The following is a 17,679-nucleotide window of genomic DNA, read 5'->3' as shown; positions in this document are numbered from 1 at the left end:
CACTCAGCTCAGCTCAGTTGGATTTGATTCAGCAGCATTTTACAAGACTACATATGACAACGCAGCATAGCTCTTTCACCCACAACATAACATAACCCATGGAAGCCATTATACACCCGTCAGCACTTAATCTTCCCCCAGCACTTCAAAGAGACATTCAGGAGCGGCTAGATCGGAGGTGAGGCACCCCTGGGAGAGCCCCCCTGCCAGACCCAAGACCCCACGCTCAGCACCGTCAGATATAGCACCAAGCTCACACATCAAACTACATCCTGCGGTTCCACTCTACTTCATAATGTACATGTGGAGGAGATGATGCCATGCACCCCGTTGGCCTGACTGGTCAGAGAGAGGTAGAGGTCAGAGGTCTGCTTTGCAGCAATCAGATAAAATGTCCTTTCCTTCAACACAGTACGCGGGCAGAGAGAAGTTCAAGAAGCTTTGGTCAAACTGCTGCAGCAGGGTGTTACTGGCATCATGAGAAAAAATCATCTGCTCGAATTCTCATAACATATTACAAAAGGTTTTCTTGTTGTTACAGCATTAATTTCATGATAACAAGAAACCTTTCTCGTTCATCTTTTTGCAACAAGGAACTTTTCTTTTAAAAAAAGGAAAAGTTGGCACATCGTTATAACAAAAATATCTCATCTCATTTTAGCAAGAACAAGGTCTAGTCAGAGCCTAATGAAAGAATACTGTAGCCTATGGACGTCAGAGAAACTGACAATGACTTATTTAAATAATTTGGATAAGTTATTAAGTACAGCAAGGCTCTGATATTATACAGCACAGCAGATGCTGTATGAATGCACAATGTTTAAAAATCTGTTTTGTACTGAGAGTGCATTTGTCAGTAGTAACAGTGATGTAGAATAGTAAGCATTTTTTAATCTAACAGACATTTTATAAGCTGTCAACTGTTAAAAGTTCAACTTTTTGTAAATGTACAACAGTATTTTACTGCCCTAAAACATTCACCCCAATGAAATAATTGATTCCCAATGACTATAATGTCTTCATATTAGGCTTTCACTGGATCATGTGAATGTTTCTTGTTTAAAATCATACTACTAACTCATCTTTTTTAAATTAAAGTGTCTTGTTAGAACGAGATGTTGGTATGTCATTTTAATGAAAGAAATTTTTCTGTGTTAAAATAAATATGCTGATTTGAGGGAATAGGGGAAAACATTAATACCATGACATAATCTTGTCATAATTACAAAAAGATCTCATTAGAACCAGAAAACTTGTGGTTATAAATGTCTCATTATAAAGGAAGAAGGAGCAGATTGTATTTGTCATGGTCTCTGCTGTACAGCTGCAGCTACAAGTTTTTCTGTTGTGTGGGAGGGCATCCTTGACTGTTTGCTCCTGCTAAAACTTGGTTTCTGGGTTCACATCCAAAAGAAAGCAATTTGTGCTTGACTTTTGTTTTTTCCCTCTTAGCATTTGCATATCTTTTTAAAGTAAAATTGACTTCTGATCCTGCATTTAAAATATGACTTTCAGATGAAGATTTTGACAGGTGAAAGACTATCAGAAAATCCTTTGCTGTGAGCATATTTAGCAAGCGTGTATTTGAATCTCCAATAAATTCTTGTGCTATAGGCTGCAGTATGTGAATAAATACATATTCAAATCAAATGCTGTCTAACTGCTAGACTTACTGTTGTATGTGTGCTGTGAATGTAAGTACATAAGCAGATCTATTGCAGTTTTATAGTAAAACTGACATGACTTCCTCAGTAATTATAAATCTGGTGTTTGTGCCTGACTGCAGTATTTACCAAGAACGCCTGTGTAACACACCACAGTTCATGTGCATTTATTAGCCCTGAGGGATCAATTCATTAACTAATTCAGTCCTGATACAAAACACTCATAACACCGTTATCAGGCACATGCTGCACCCCTGGCAGTAATATTAGGAGCATCCTGCTGCAATCTAACTGCCCTCCTGCTGGATCCTCCATCACTGCAGTGTTAGTCTTGCTGATGTCTCTGACCACACACCAACTCCTCATCCCACTGGATCAATGGGAACATAAAGAAAGCTGTACAGGTCGGTTCAGACAGCAGGAATGGAGGTGTCAGCTCATTTACCTTGATTTACATTTCATCTGTGCACTATCTGCATCGGTCACACTCTCTGCGCTCCAGTTATACGTGGGCTGTTAGCTATTTATTAAGGTGCCATGTTTGATGTGTGCTGTACCATTAATGATCCAAGGCAGGGTTTTATAAATACATAATGATGTTTACCATGAGATTGGTAAGATTTTCTCATTTAAACTTAATAAAAACCAAGGTTGTAGGCTTATGAGGTTCAGATTGATATTTAATCATGCCATTAAGATGGAACAATATCTGTTCATGGAAACTGCTACAGAAGTACGCATCAACATACAGCGGCACACAAATTCTGACAGACACACCGACAGTGGGAGCATGTCGTTGCCCTGCCATGAAGAGCTCCATGTGAATGGATGGAGGTTTGGCTCATCTGCAGTGCGTCGGAGTCTCACGGGCTGGCAGGGCTCCAGTCCTCTGCTCGCTTATTCATCTCTTTCTGCCACAGCCAACATAGTCTGACACACACACACACACACACACACACATACAATTGGCACACCCTCAGCAGCCTCAACAGAACAATACCACTTGATTCACACAATATCATTAATCTAAAACAAACCAAAATTCAGAGGCGCCATATGATGGCCATAAAACAAATTATGCTAATTGACATTTCAAAATCAATCTCCTTATGAAGATAAGCACAGTGCAATGTACAATCAAAGTCCATTAGAGTTTCAGTACTACACAATTCATAGTCCACTGGGCCGATTTCCAAAGGTGTACAGAGAATAGACTAAACTCGACATCCTAAAGAAAATATTCATCCATGAGAGTAAATTATGCATACAAATGTGCCACAGGTTCGAAAAAATGCTATGTAGATTTGCCAGTTAGGTGGTTCAGGGTGCGGAGGAAGTAAATAAATAATCCTGTTTAATAATTCATTGAAATTCATGTTGCTTTGCCTCCAGCCTTGAGAGTATTTAGAATGCAGCCTGCAAGGGCCCTGTTTCTGACTTGTGGTGGTGTGTTGTAAGATTATTGAAAATGGGGGGAAACTCACGAATTAATGTGCACACACACACACACATACACACACAGAAATACATATATATGTATACCATGTATCGCATGTTCTATAGTGAATAGTGAAAAAGGACATATACTGTCAACATCTTATCCCCTGTTTGCTCCAATTCTCCCTGGAACGTCAGATACAATCTCCAGAGTGTGAAGAGAAGTTCACACAGAGCTTCAGGCTGGTGAATACACTGAAGCTGAGAAAGATGGCAATGCAGGCAGAGAGAGGACTGCAAATTGGATCTAAAAGTCTTCCAAGGGGAAGAAAGGGAGAAAATAAAAACAGAGAGGAGCGAAGAGGAGAGGAGAGGGGAGGAGAGGAGAGGAGAGGAGAGGAGAGGGGAGGAGAAGGGAGGGGAGGCTTAAGGCTAGTGATCCATGTGTGACCCATTCCTGATGATGTCTTTGCTTGATAGAATTACACCAGCAAATAAAATGATCTTGTCTCTCTCTGTCAGTGTGTGTGTGTACGAGCAGATTCAGTGTGGTTGGTCAGTCTTTCCCATTCACTAACATCGCTACAATCTCTAAAGCAAGAATTCATTTTGCATATCTGTAACGATCCTGATTCTTTCTGGATGCAGCTCAAACAGTTACACAGTTGTGATGAGTGGATGTGGCTTCTGCCTATTAAGTATGCGAATGACTGGAGGGGGGTTGATGATTAAGAGAATATTGTGAAAACGGCATCTTGAAGTACTTGCAGGGTACAGCTTACATTTTGGCACTGCTACCAGTCTCTGTTAATGCCTATTAACAAGACAAACTTAGCGATTCATTCTCTGTGTTGGCAGCTGAGAAATAAATGCTAAGCTTTGATTAAATGAGAGTGGAAAACACACGCTGTGAATTAGAATTGTGGTGCAAGTATTGGCATTTACTGGGATTTCACAGTGTAAAATAACTGTGGGAGGGTTTTGGCATGTATACACCTGTGTGGTGTTTTCACATGTGCTGAGGTGTACCAAATGAACTGAAAACAAGCTGCTATTTATATATGTTGGAGATTAAATGGTATTAAAATTTAATATCTTGATTATAATGACCAAAATCTAACACACAAACATGAGTAACATGAGGAACAAATTAGTCTAGTATTGTGTGATAGTGATAGTAATGAGCTGAGCCCACTCTTGTACGGAAGTCTACAGGGTGTCTCCTATAGGAAAACTTTTACAACCAATTTGACATCTGCTATATTTTAAATTAACAACATATGTTATTTTCGTGACCAAATTAGGCAATGTGTTATCGTGTGCAATGGTGGAAGAGTCTGCAGACACACAATGCATACAGCAGAGATGGGTGTAGTCTCTTTAGAATACAGTCCAACTGTAATATTAAAACATCCACTACAGATCAAGACTCCATTATATTCAGTATCCCAGTTCATTAAGCGTGATTTTTTACACTAATGCATTGGAAGATTTCACTTGTATTATACAAACTATTCCAGTGATGGCAACGAAACATTGTTCTGACTTCTTCTTCATCTTTGCAATGACTCAACATCATAGATTGTACTAGATTCCCATGGAAATTAACTCTGTGCTCAACAAACATCCCAATGTCAAGTGTATGTTTAATGCATCTGTAACTGTAGCCTACTACTGTTTAAGTCAGTTCTTTACTCTTTAGTATAAACAGTTATACAGCTTGCTATGTTGACCACACATGACTACACGGATGTTCAGGCCTTCTTCCAACTCCTCCTCGCATTTCATCTAATATGCTGCAGGGCCTGAAGGTGGAAGAGGGTCTTGTATTGTTGCCAGCATCCACCCTAGCTCTACGATAATGAGCTCTGCAGGCCCTGAACCTGACCCAAGCATGCAAAGCTATCAGTTAAAAATAACAGGCAGGACCATCGCTGTGGTCAAAGTATCGTGTGGTATTTCAATAGTTTAATATAATGTTGGAAAAGCTTAACAAAAATGCAAATCAATCTGTGAATCACCACATGAAATCAGGAAATCCACCAGATATCCACGGATGGGTGGATGTTTATTCATGACAGGTGAGTTATGCGCAGTGGGCCTATATCCCTGCAGGCCAGCAGAGCTTATACAACCAGTGCGTTTAGCTCTCGGCTTCATAATGATACTTTTTAGAGAGCTGTTCAAAGCTTCCCATGTCCTCTGGTTAGAATGCAGACGGGTAGATTAGAAATGACTACTGCATGTTCAGCCAGTAACCTGTGGGCTGCAAATCAAAAGGCTACATGCTTAAGCACAGACATGAGCTATTGTATGCAAATTCCCTCCGCATAACAACCTCTCTGCTTTTAACAAACACAGGAAAAGCAATAAATGAGCACCAAATGTCACAACGTCTTTCATTTATCTTGTGGCATCTCTGACATGTCATCTTTTGGATTGGCCTTGATGTTGGATCAGCTATAAATTTGGCGCTGCATTTAAAGAGGTGCCTGCATGTAACAGCCATCATTCACTTTGCCACCGCCCTGTGGTGGCTGTAATCATGATGACACAGTAATAGGGTTGCATCCGTTTTTCTTTTATCCAGGCTAAATTGCTGTTTATGGCAATAAGAAGCCTTCTATTCCCAGAGGCCACAGTTAGTCAGACTGCCTCTTATTGTCTTACTGCTGGGTTGTGGTGCAGAGCACAAACACTGTCACCAACACCCCCCCTCATCTCCTCCTCTATGCCTCTCTTCTCTGTTGGTTCTCAGAGCTATTATTTTTATCTGAAAACCTATACGAGGCTACAGAGAGAAAAGAGACAAGAGAAAGAGATTGAGAGGGGAAGAGAGAGAGGCACACAGAGAGACAGAGTGGAGCGGGAGAGGAAAACTGTGATTCTTCTGAAGCTGTGATCGATGCTACCAGCGTGTGTCTGCATTGCACGTTGCTAGCAAAAAGGAGGGCTCTATTGATTTGCTCCTATATTTCAATCAAAAAGTGGGTTCTCAACTCCAGCTTTTCTTCTGTACTTCTATGAATTACCAGCCTCTCACTAACAAATATTTGGGAAAAAAAACCCATCATGTTATGCAGGGACAACAAAAGACACATTTGTGTGTGCAACTGGGACATCTTTGACATGGTAACAATGTTTCATGTGGATTTGTGACTGGTGCTAGCCGATGGCTATACTCTTCTCATGGGTATTTGCAGTGTGCCTCTATCAACATAGCACACAAATATGTCAAGAAGTGAACAAGCAGCACAATCAGATTTAGAAATTAATAATTTTTTTCTCCCCAGCAGTTTTAACTGTGTGCATGTTCTCTGGGCAAAGATCAGAAATATAAGTCTGCAGGTGAACTATTGTAATGTGGAAGAATGAGGTCAAAGCTAATAGTATAATGGCACATTTAACATTTAAACAGATACCTACAGGGGCCTCTGCTACAATGAATTAACCTCTACAGTAAGTGTGTTTCAGTGTGTTTCCGTGTGTTTCAGGTTGTGTGTGTAAGCGCTTGTGTGTGGAACACAAGCTGTGTGTGTGACCTGCTCTTAAGTGAATGCAGCTCTAAATATAAATCAAACAAGTAAGTTGTGCTTTGTTTGGTGTCTTAGATTTTGAGGAAATAGATTCATATTCGGTGAAAGTATGATGAGCTCCCTCGGGTTTTAAGAGTGAGAAACATACATTCATACATACATACATAAAGACAGATATATGTACATACACACTAAGATAATGTGTTCATAAAAGGAGGTATAGTAAACAATAAAATCATAACAAAGCCACAGTTATTTACTGACATTAGAGCTGGTGATAAAAGGGAACAGGAAATGGATTAAGTTGTATTACAGTTCTACGACAGAATATCTTCTTTTTATTCTGGTCAGCAAAGCATATTTGCAGATTTGTCGGCCTCCCACAGACAAATCTGCATCACAACAGGACGGAGCATGGCATCGTATTGTGATTTCCAAATCAGCTATCTGAATCCGAGCCAGAATGAGCTCTTTCTAACAGTCTGTAGAAAGTATGACTCTGCTGTAGTAACAATGGTGGGGTTTTTTTTTGACAAAGCAAGCCAGTCATAGCTCAAGACGTAACAATTACCACAAAAGTTGCAGAAATGTAATGCAAACCTTGGCTATAACATGAGAAAAAGATTAAAAGCAACACCTTTCTGTAAATCCTAATTGGAAAGTTTCATGGGAGAAAATGAAACTCAAACAGAGTCACCTAAATGGGCGAAACACAAAATATAAAAACAAAAAAATAACAAAGAATAGTGAGTTTCAAATTAAATGAGGTGAGATGAGCTGCATAAGAAATAGTTCCCAGCAGTTGGCATCCACAAGTCACAGTGCATGAGCAAATAAGCCTGCACACAGCCCGCTTTTTAGATCAAAATAGACAGCAAATTGATACAATCAAATCCAAAAAGCGTCACCTCCATAGGAGATGCAATTTCCCCCCTTTTCTCCATGATGGAGTCAGGATTTGTGTTTCTATTTTCTTTTATGGTGCCATCGTTTCCCAAACAGTTTCTTTTATGTGCCTCAGAGCCTGGTGAAAAATGGCAGAGATGTTGTATATCTTTCAACACCAAGGCTAATCTGCAGCACACACACACACACACACACACACACACACACACACACACACACACACACACACACACACACACACACACACACACACAGTTTATACCTTGCTGTCTACGTCATTGTAGTTGTACTCATTCATTTGCTATTTAAAACGATGAATAGCAGGAACAGTGAAACAAGCACATGGATTTTCACTAGTAACAATGTGAATCCTCAAGATGGATTATAATGTAAGGAGTCATGCTCTTGTGCATATCCTAATGCAGTTTAATGTGCTCAACCCAAGCAGCCGAGTAGCGTGACAAGGTTTCCTTTTCTAACAGCCAGCCTGTGAGTGTGGAGCTGAGTACCAATCAAGAGTGCAAATAATATCATTTTAAACAGAAATTATGGGAAATGTCAAAGCCGTCTGTTGCTTTCATGCAGCATATTAACACCAAAATGTGCAATTTAATAACCGTCATATTTTTCGTATTTAAACAGTCAGTGGAAAATTTAATTTTACAGTTAAATACTGTTATCTAGCTCATATTTGTTTAACTGTGAGGTGAAATCAACGCCTGTATTTTAGTCATTCAAAGTTGTTCATTAATATGGGAATACAGAAAACCTTCCTTTTTGTTTGATTGACAAGTTTACATCTTTACCACTATAAACAGGTATTCCTCGTGCTCTCTCTCTCACTCAGTGTAGTGTATCTCTCTCTCTCTCTCTCTCTCTCTCTCTCTCTCTCTCTCTCTCTCTCACTCCCCCCCTCTCCTTTGCTTACTAATGAGCCGTGAGATTGACAGCTGGATTACTGAGCTGGTTTGTAATCCTTTAATTTCTCCATTTAAGATAATCACCCTCTGGATGGAGCGCTGCCTACAAACGTGCATGCGCGAAAACACACAAATACACACAGTACACAAAATGTACTGTGTTTATATATATATATATATATATATATATATATATATATATATATATATATATATATATATAATTATTGTGTGTTAGGTATTAAACAAAAATGAACAAGAGAATATGGTAAAAACAAGAGAATGCAGGCGCCCTGATCAAATATAGATTCCAGGCTGAATGAATCCAAAGGACAAAGTGGAGCTCAAGCCGCTCTCTGCCAAGGGACCTTTTTGATATTAGAGTTTGTAGAACAAAGGCATCTTGACAGTGCAGTCTTTTAATTAAAGCGATAGAATAGCAAAAGCCGTGTGGCTTCAGAAATGACTGTACAGTACAATACGGAGTGGCCCTCTGGAGATGCATGTAGCAGCAGCTTAGAAGGATCTATGTGTTGAGTCAAAGCAAACGTAAATCATTTTGATTGGGCCGTGTTTTTCATCTCCTGCAGTGCTGCAGACGGAGGATATGAGTGTTGGAGAACACGTGAGGTCAAGTGGCAACACAAGGTCAAAGTGCTTGGCTGTAATTCATCAATATAGTGAGCAGCTGCGTGTCACTTTGGACCCCTGACTCAGGAATGAGGAGCAGGTTGGGGAGAAAAACAAAGAGGCACAGGTGAGCAAGAGGGCAGCTACTGTATAGGTGGAGATTCTCATGGCTCATCACTCCCTATATCACTGTAAATTATAGTCAATAATAACGGCCAACCCTGTTTCTTCCCTGATTGTTCAAACTTCCAAAAAATTTCCCTGGACCCCAGTTTAAAAACCACTGGTATAAGTGGTTGAAATTCTTTAATTACCCTATAGTTAAAAAAGCCAGTAACAATCCGTAAATTTGGCAGTTGGTTTGTTAGCTGTTGCTGCCCTCAGTGTCCTCCACATGCCTTCTTGGTGTCCAGGGGGAGGACTGGAAGGATCTGAGGACTTGTGAATCCTCTCCAACTGCCTGAGCTGATCTGCCTGAGATCCACTCCAGAGTGATTATAATATGCCCAGAAGTGGCCCACAAATGTTCAGGCAGGGCTAGATTGAGGTTGACCAGAGAAACTAGCTAGTAAAAGTCACAGGGGGATGGACGACAGAAAAAAAAAAAGTAGGAGAAATTCTTCCTTTTTATTTCCCAATGTATTTTATTTCTTGGAAGAAGAAAGCTTGGCATGACTCAAAGCCAATCACAGCTTTGAAAAGCCACAACTTCAGACTGATGATAACGGAAATGGAAAATTGGTTCAAACTGAGCTTTTCCACATTTTTTTTCCGACAGACGAGGTTTGCACTGAGCTCTTGCTCTTTTCTTTTTTTTTGCAGGGTTACAGCAGTCAAAGCCCTATCTTTCTTTTCTATTAATTGTAATAGTAATTATCTATCCAATAATCCACCTAAATGACATGCGCATTGTCATGTCAATACAAACAGGCAGGATAACATGAAAGTAAATAATTTGAGCTGAAGAAACACCACTTCAATACTGAAAACCTGATTTGTATTCAGATGCATGTAAATCCTGCAAGCCTAGAGGAGGCGGGAAAAACCTTTGTAATGAACTGGTACACTCTGGGTTACACTTACAGCTAAAAGGTGAAGCAGACGTCTGCTAGTGGGAAAATTGTTCATTTCTGCACTGCAACAAAAAAGCCAATATAGTCTTAATCAAGACCACCAATCGTTAAAGTGCACTGAGATGCAAAGCGCTAATGCACATTGATCGTGAGGTAGGGTGGTCAATTAAAAAAAGGTTTTCGATAACAAATGCAAATAGTATTCACAGAATACAAGGTCGTCAATGGTAGACGTGGTGTTCGTTTCTTCAAATGACTGCTTTTTCATACTTTCTTTGATAATGTATGTAAAGTGAGGCATCCATCAGGAGGGTTAAACTGTAATTTGGAGACAGTTTCTAAGAAATAAGAAAGAAACACCACTTTAAGCTTTGTCCATGAATATTTTGTTCTAAATTTGCCCTTGTCTAAACTTCAGAAATACAGTAGTAAGTCTCTAGTTCCTCATCCAACACAGTCTCTTTCTTATCCGTTAATCCCTTGCCAAGGACTCTCTTTTTTGGCTAACACCATCAAAAGTGCCTACTTTCTTCTTTCTTCCTTATAATCACTCCATGATTTAACCCACAGCAGCCAGCTCTAGCAGATGCAATCTAAGGGTCTGATAATATCACGGCTAGCTCCGTTTGAAGGTCAGAATTCAGGGCACAATTAGCTCACCTCTATTTTGTCAGGAAATGTAGATCTACTGCATAATCTCACCCTGTAGAGTGCAAACAGACACCGTGCATGGTGCTTTTAAAAATGCAGCAGAGAGTCTAGGAGCGCTGCGTTCATTTCTTACAGCTTCTCACCGCCTAAAATGCAAGGAGGTCGAGATGAATCATGTCTGTCTCTCAGTGGGCACCAGATGGGAAAGCAATGAAACTATCTGTGTTGTAATGAAACTCCATGAGAGCACATGCCATGACCCACAGACCAAGCATCAGACTATAGCTAATACCAGTACACAGTGAGAGGAGCTCAGCCAAGATCAGTGCACTAGAACTAATAAAATTCACATGGAAGCCCTGACAAGAGGCAATAATATTTTTGCTGACAGCCGGTTTCCCATCTATCAAACCCCCTTTTTTACTTACTACCCCCACTGAGGAAATGACTACAAAACAGGATGAAAAGCATTGTGCCGTGGCATGTACTATATCTTGGGTGGTTTGCTTGATGGAATTGGCTCAGCATGTATGTCATGTTGTAGGGAGTTTGAGGGATATAGGAGCGTAGCTTGGTTTGGTAAGAAGGCGGGCGAGATAAAGAGAAATGATGTGGCTCATCTTCTACACCTGTATTCTATCAGCTCGCCACAGACTGCAGGTCCTGGCTGCAGAGATGAAAGACTCTCTGGAGGACAAGAGAGACGTTGGTGAGTCAGTAGGAAAATGGCATCCCGCTTATCAAATGCCTGGAAACATAATCCCACCCCACCCCACCCACCCCCCAGTTCTTGGGTCTGGACGTACTTATGAAAGCCCTGTCACTTTCGATAGTAGGTTAGGAGTCAGACGTTCTCCACAGCAGAGCGAACACCGAGCCGACTGTTTCAAAGCAGATATGGCTCCTTGCCAGATTCTCCCTGCTGTAGTCTAATTGGGGTCATGTTACAAGTCACTTTGGATGTGTAACTTTTAGAGATGGAATTAAACAATAGGAAATCCATGCCGAAAGCGCATAGCTGATGGAGGCACGATCTTCCTTAAATTAATCTTTTAGATTAAAGTACAGAGTGTACATTTTTTTTCCCTGTGTGGACCGCAGTAGTTATAAAATAACTGCAACAGAAAGACCCCATTTTAAATTAAAAGCCCTGGAATTAAAGAAGAAGCAAGGGAAAAACACCCAATTGTAGATTATTTTTTCATAGAGCAAGTTCATCTCCTGTGATTCAAGAGACAACAAGGGACTGAAAAGAAAAACAAGTCAATTCTCTTTGAGATGGCAGCGTGGAGTCTAAGTGGCAAAGCACAGGCTTTAAGAAAAGATATTGGTTAAGGACTACACACATCTCTTGTGATGCTCTCTGCCAGAAAACATTAAGTTATCATCATTATTTTTTTTCTCATTTGCCCACAACAAAATCACCCTCTGCTGCATTTCTAAAACCTGCTATTGAAAAGCTGAAATCATTTTTTTCTCCAAAAACAAGGTTTCTGCATTCCAATAAATCCATCAAAGTCCTTTTCTTTGTCACAAAATATTGGCAACATAAAGGCATCTAAATCACACAGAGCAGTTGTTCACTGTCTCTCAGGACCAGCGAGGGGCAAAAGGTGAAACTCATCACTGCTGCAATTTCAAATATGCATTGACAGTGACTTAAAGAGACACTATCCTGACTGAACTGTATTTCAAATCAATTTCTTTTGTGCTGAGGCCACATCCCCTTGTCCGTGTTCCTAGGTGTCTGTTCCGGCTCTTGGAGCGAGGTGATGGTTTACACAGCGATGTGCAATCACTGGAATATTTCTTTTCATGGCTTATCTGCCCACAGCGGGAATCTGCACGGACCGCGACTCAAGGCCAGGCTGTCTGCCTGCCTGTGTGCCACAGCCTCTTTCCTCCAATCCTGACCCAGCTCTCAGACAAACATCTCCATGGGAGCATGGGATGATTTATTCAGCACAACTTAGCGACAGCACAGAGATTCGTGAGTTAGTTAAACAAAGGTCTTTAACGGTCAACCACAAAGCCATAACAGCCTTTTTAACCTATAAAGCCAGCGATGAATGACCAAAGGGGGCACTGAATGATGCTTTACAATTCAAAAATGACCTTTCAAGTCTCGATCAGACACTTCACTTTACCTACAGGGGCCACTATAGAAACGAAGTACAGTTAAAGGACCATACCAGTGTTTAATCAAAATGTTGTGTATTTACTACCTATTTACTGTCATTCAAATCACTACTAACCATTTTCAAAGTCATGCCATGGCATCAGTTTCCATTTATATCATTTTTCCCTCTGTCCAGTGAAAAACATATATCTCCAAGTTTATGTTCCAGGTTGTTACCAACATGGTCGTTGGGACCCGTTATGAGTTGATCTGCAGGGTTATGAAATTGTTAAAAAGAAAAAAACATTACTGCCATATGTGAAATGCTTTTTTTTATTTTTGTTATCTGCGTTTTTGTGAAGTAATGCAGGAAAAAATGCAGGTTGCAGTACTCTAATAGCCCAGGGATTTAATGGATTCAACTATGCAACATCCCTGCTTCGCGTTCACTGTTAAATGTTAACAGGCTTAAAGATCCCCCCATATATCTTATCTTATCTTTCCAGATAACGATGAAGCCAGACAATAAAAAATGCAAAGTGTAAAGTCTCCATAAAGGTAACGCATTCAAACATTTACAATACTACACTTCGGTGCCTTGGAAAATGACAGTGACAACCAGGCATTTACAGCTATAGCAACAGGCAAAAGATTTCTAACACATCCAATTAACTCAGATTGTCAGATTAGTCACTCCTAAACTACCCACACACCATCAAAACAATAAAATATCAGAAAAACAACTCCCCCTTCTACCTCAGCATGAAAAGAGCTGCAGTCCACACATTGTTCAGCGACTGGAAACAGAGGCCTGGATCATACTGCACCTGCTGGGCCACAGCTTTTTAGTCCTCCCCCCATCGCTCACTGTCCATCTCTCGGGGGAGACAACAGCCAAGGCCCACAGCGGTCCAGCAACCCCCTAGCCAGCTCTGGAGCATCCCAGACCCTCCCTCATCTCATCCCAGGCACATTCATTTTCTTGGAAAGTGACAGTTTCAGGTTATACATATTGTGGCGTTAGTATTAAAGGCTTCCTCCCACTTTGTGTCCCACTGTATAGAAAACAGACCTTCAGTGAGGCTAGCCACTGCACATTCATCATCGCATGAGGACGTAAGCTGTTGCAGCCCAGTGTATCCCTTTGAGTGGCCAGTTGGGAGGACAGCACGGCTCCCAGATTGATTTTCACAAAGAACAAACACATAGACAGACCAAATGAAAGCAAGAGACTGGAAGCAAAGGTAATATGGGATCAAAGCTGGAGGTGATGTAGCACTTAAGCTACCGATATATCAAATTGATACAGTTGAGCTTGAGCTTAAACGTAACATTTTTTTAACTGAAGCATTGGCATCTAATATGTACACCAGGACATGTCCCCGCCCGAGAAACATGTGCATATAACACGGCACATAACAGACGAGGAACCAACATACATTATCTGTCACACATCACATCACCCTCTGGTAACACTGCTTGGGTCAGTGAGGACACCACAGCCCATTTCCAAACAGGCAGAAACCTTGAGCCCCAAGCCCCTTCAGGCAAACTCGCTCCCCACTGACCGGCTGCACTGTCCTTGTCAGCCTGCTAAATAACAAAATAACCTCCAGAATAATTCAATTGTTTTGCTCACAGGCGTAAAATGCTCAAACAGCTGTTAGAATGAGAATGCCATTTCCTCCTGGCAAATAGCATTTCACGTTACAATAGACAAATATTTGGCTATAAAAGCAATAATATAAAAGTGTCAGGGGAGAGCTAAGCTCATTGTACACTGCTGTTGAGACGTTTCCCCCAAGTGTGAGTAACATAGTAGAGTGGGTTAGAGGAAAGAAAGAAAAGAGAAAGAAATATTAGGAGGATGCTGGATATTGGGCCCAAGCCCCTCTACTTTTATAGCACCGAATCAGCTAGATATGAAAATCTGCAAAATACTGAAGCACTCCTCATCCTGGCAGTAATTTCTTCATGCTGCAGTTGTAGTTTAGAGGTTTAGATATAACATGGTCTATGTTATAGAAGCAATTAGGGTCCCTATTTGGGTTCCTGGGATGTGAGTGAGGTGAGATTTTTTTCCCATTATGACAAAGATCCACCCGCAAATAGAAGAGACACGCTGAAGAAACTACAGCATAATTTCAGATGGCAGGAGATGAACCTCACAGTAGATTCAGTACACTGCCTGCTCTGAAAAGAAATGGAGCGAATGAAAACAGAATTGAATTCCTCTGAAAAACAGAAAGAATAAAAGGGCTGGAAAATGTATTACAAGGAACAACTGGGAATAAAATAAAAGTTTTGGGCTTCCAGCTGCAAACATGCAGAGTAGGCAGCAGGCCATTTAAATGAGTCTGCCTGCTGCTTAGTCAATCAAAAAATAAGAAATGCATTGTTGTTGTTTTTTTGCAGTCAGTGTAATTTAGGTGTTCATTCATCAATGAAACTCCATATCAAATGACAACTCCTGAACAGAGTGCCTTACACACCTGCTGTCACATTAATTGCTGTCACACATTGTTTAATCACATTGCAAGATTTTTTTCAACCCAAGCTGAATCACAACTGGATCTTTCTGCTTGGATATATACATGTGCGTGCTTATGTTGCACAGCCACAACCAGAGAGTGTTCTGACCTTCTTGAGGAGTGATGGAGAGCCACGTACAATAATATATATGCACCACCCACCCACCCTGCACACACATACACTTACTCACTCAATCACACTATGAGGTTCAGGACACATCTGGGCAGAGGAGAGAAAAATACCATCAGTCGCTAACTGAAATCCAGCAGCGCAGACTTACCTTTGAGAATGCTCTGGCCGTGCAGCACATCTCTCGAGACAATCACTGTGTAGAAGTTCTGGGAGAAGCCTGGTCTGCATGGGGGTTTGAGGGGCTGGCTTGCCTTACTCCCCTGAGGAATAAAACAAGACGGCCTGTTAAGCATGGCAAATTGACTTGCGGCCACAGGGTTACAAGCTGATTTCACAGCCTTTTCACACTGATATTCAACCTCACAGCCTCTCTGGCTACAGTGAGTGGTTTGCTTCAGACTACAGCAGGCTGCACTTGGAGCCATTACAATGTGGAAATCTACATCTGGGGCTTAAGACACAGAAATACTGAAAAAAGAGTGAATAAATGATCTTAATGATGACAATCATCATTACCATTACCATTACAGATGTCATCATCAAAATAATTATGTGCTGAATGACATAAAAATGATGAAAGCTATGATAATGGAATGACCATTATAAAGATGATGACTGTGGACAGTAAATGTGCAACCTAAACATATATACTGCATGCTGACTTGAGCATGAGAGCAGGGGAGCACAGAGTGTGTGCATGTGTGAAAGAGACCAAAGAGAGAGGCAAAATGCGTTAAATCATACTGTTGATGTATAAGCAGTTGCAGGCACACAGTGCTTCCAGCAGGCATTTCCTTCTTCACAGAGTGCACTTACAGCAATACACCTCTTTCATCACATGAATTGTGGTTTTATAAAGAAAACATATTGCACTTTGTTGCATAATATAGGCAACTCAACATTTCACTGACTGCACATCAAGGAAGCTCAACAACCACTGCATTTATTATTTGTTGGGGAAATAAGTCTGATTTAAAGAGCATTGCAAGTTTGGAAATAAAGTAAGGAAAGCTATTCCTAATTGCATATTTGCTCTTTAAATCATTCTCATTAAACAAGCACCAAACCAAATAACCAAGTAGTCAACTGAGCTATTAATAATATATATATAATAATAAATGTAAAAAAGGAGAAATGATAGTGCGTAAACGTGCGTAAACGAAGTTGATCGCAGCTAACAGAACGAGAAGCCCCTCCAGAAACCACTGTCCTCTGCAATAATGCACTGCAGTTTCTTTAGCGGAGAGGGTGGAGAGACACAAACGAAGAGAGTTGCCGGTGACTTTTTACACCACACTAAAGACAAAAATATTCTTGACCTTAAACGTCGCCGTATTAAGCTCGATTACACGCATCATGTTGCCTTTAACGCAACGCTGCAGGGGGGAAAGTGAGCCTCTCACAGTCACTTTCGAGGGCTCCTGCAGCGCGCTGCAAAGCCCAAGTATGAGCACTACAGCAGTGCAGCACTTCCACAGCACAATTAGCCGAAAAGACGTGTAGAAATTAACTCATCTTACCGAGGATGCGCCCACAAGTAAGGTGCACGCCAGGATGACGCAGCCAACGTTCATCTTTGCAAAACCGCGTTAGAAAAAAAAGGGAGAAGAGATGAGTCTTCTTCGCCAAATACACCTCAGTAATTCCCGGAGCCCTGTGTGTTCTTCTCGGGTGCTGAGTGAGAGACCGTCCCTACTTGTCTGGCGCAAAAGTGCCGCTGAGAAAGATGCTGCGCTCAGTCCAGAGGAAGCCTGTGCCCATTGGATAACAGCGTCACTACGACCCCTCCTACTGCCACGGCGGAGCAGGCATAGCAGAGTGCATCTGCGCTTCAAATGACTCCCTGTGCTGGTGCCCCGTTCACTTCTGGGAGCTATTGGGAGAAAAATGCATTTTCCAGTCTATTTAGATTCATATTTTAACTTCTGATGGAGCAAAGGCGGGTCTGGCGGTGTGAGTGACGACCAACCATCCGAGGCTTTTCATGTGTCCATCAGCTAACTGGAGTCTATTTCACACCCCAGTTACCCCCTCTGCCCCTGATCCACGGTATAAGTATACGGCAAGAGCTGCCGAGTT

At 41.2% G+C, this 17,679-nt stretch overlaps 1 protein-coding gene across 2 annotated transcripts in view; it reads right to left on the bottom strand.

Moving 5' to 3' along the window:
• The window catches only part of cdh4 (cadherin 4, type 1, R-cadherin (retinal)), a 183,303-nt gene extending 165,870 nt beyond the window's left edge, over positions 1-17,433 (bottom strand). Inside the window, exons 1-2 of one of the 2 annotated variants that reach the window (XM_051416544.1) lie at positions 17,121-17,433; positions 15,749-15,860 (exon numbers count right to left, since the gene is read on the bottom strand). In XM_051416544.1, the coding sequence (XP_051272504.1) occupies positions 15,749-15,860; positions 17,121-17,174 (166 nt within the window). In that variant the 5' untranslated portion in view covers positions 17,175-17,433. The remainder of the gene's footprint in view (positions 1-15,748; positions 15,861-17,120) is intronic. The other variant, XM_051416545.1, reaches the window with a different exon arrangement.
• Positions 17,434-17,679: the final 246 nt, after the last annotated feature.

The sequence above is a fragment of the Dicentrarchus labrax genome, unplaced genomic scaffold (assembly GCF_905237075.1).
Source record: "Dicentrarchus labrax unplaced genomic scaffold, dlabrax2021, whole genome shotgun sequence".
Taxonomy (NCBI): domain Eukaryota; kingdom Metazoa; phylum Chordata; class Actinopteri; family Moronidae; genus Dicentrarchus; species Dicentrarchus labrax.
This window is presented reverse-complemented; position numbering and strand designations above follow the sequence as displayed.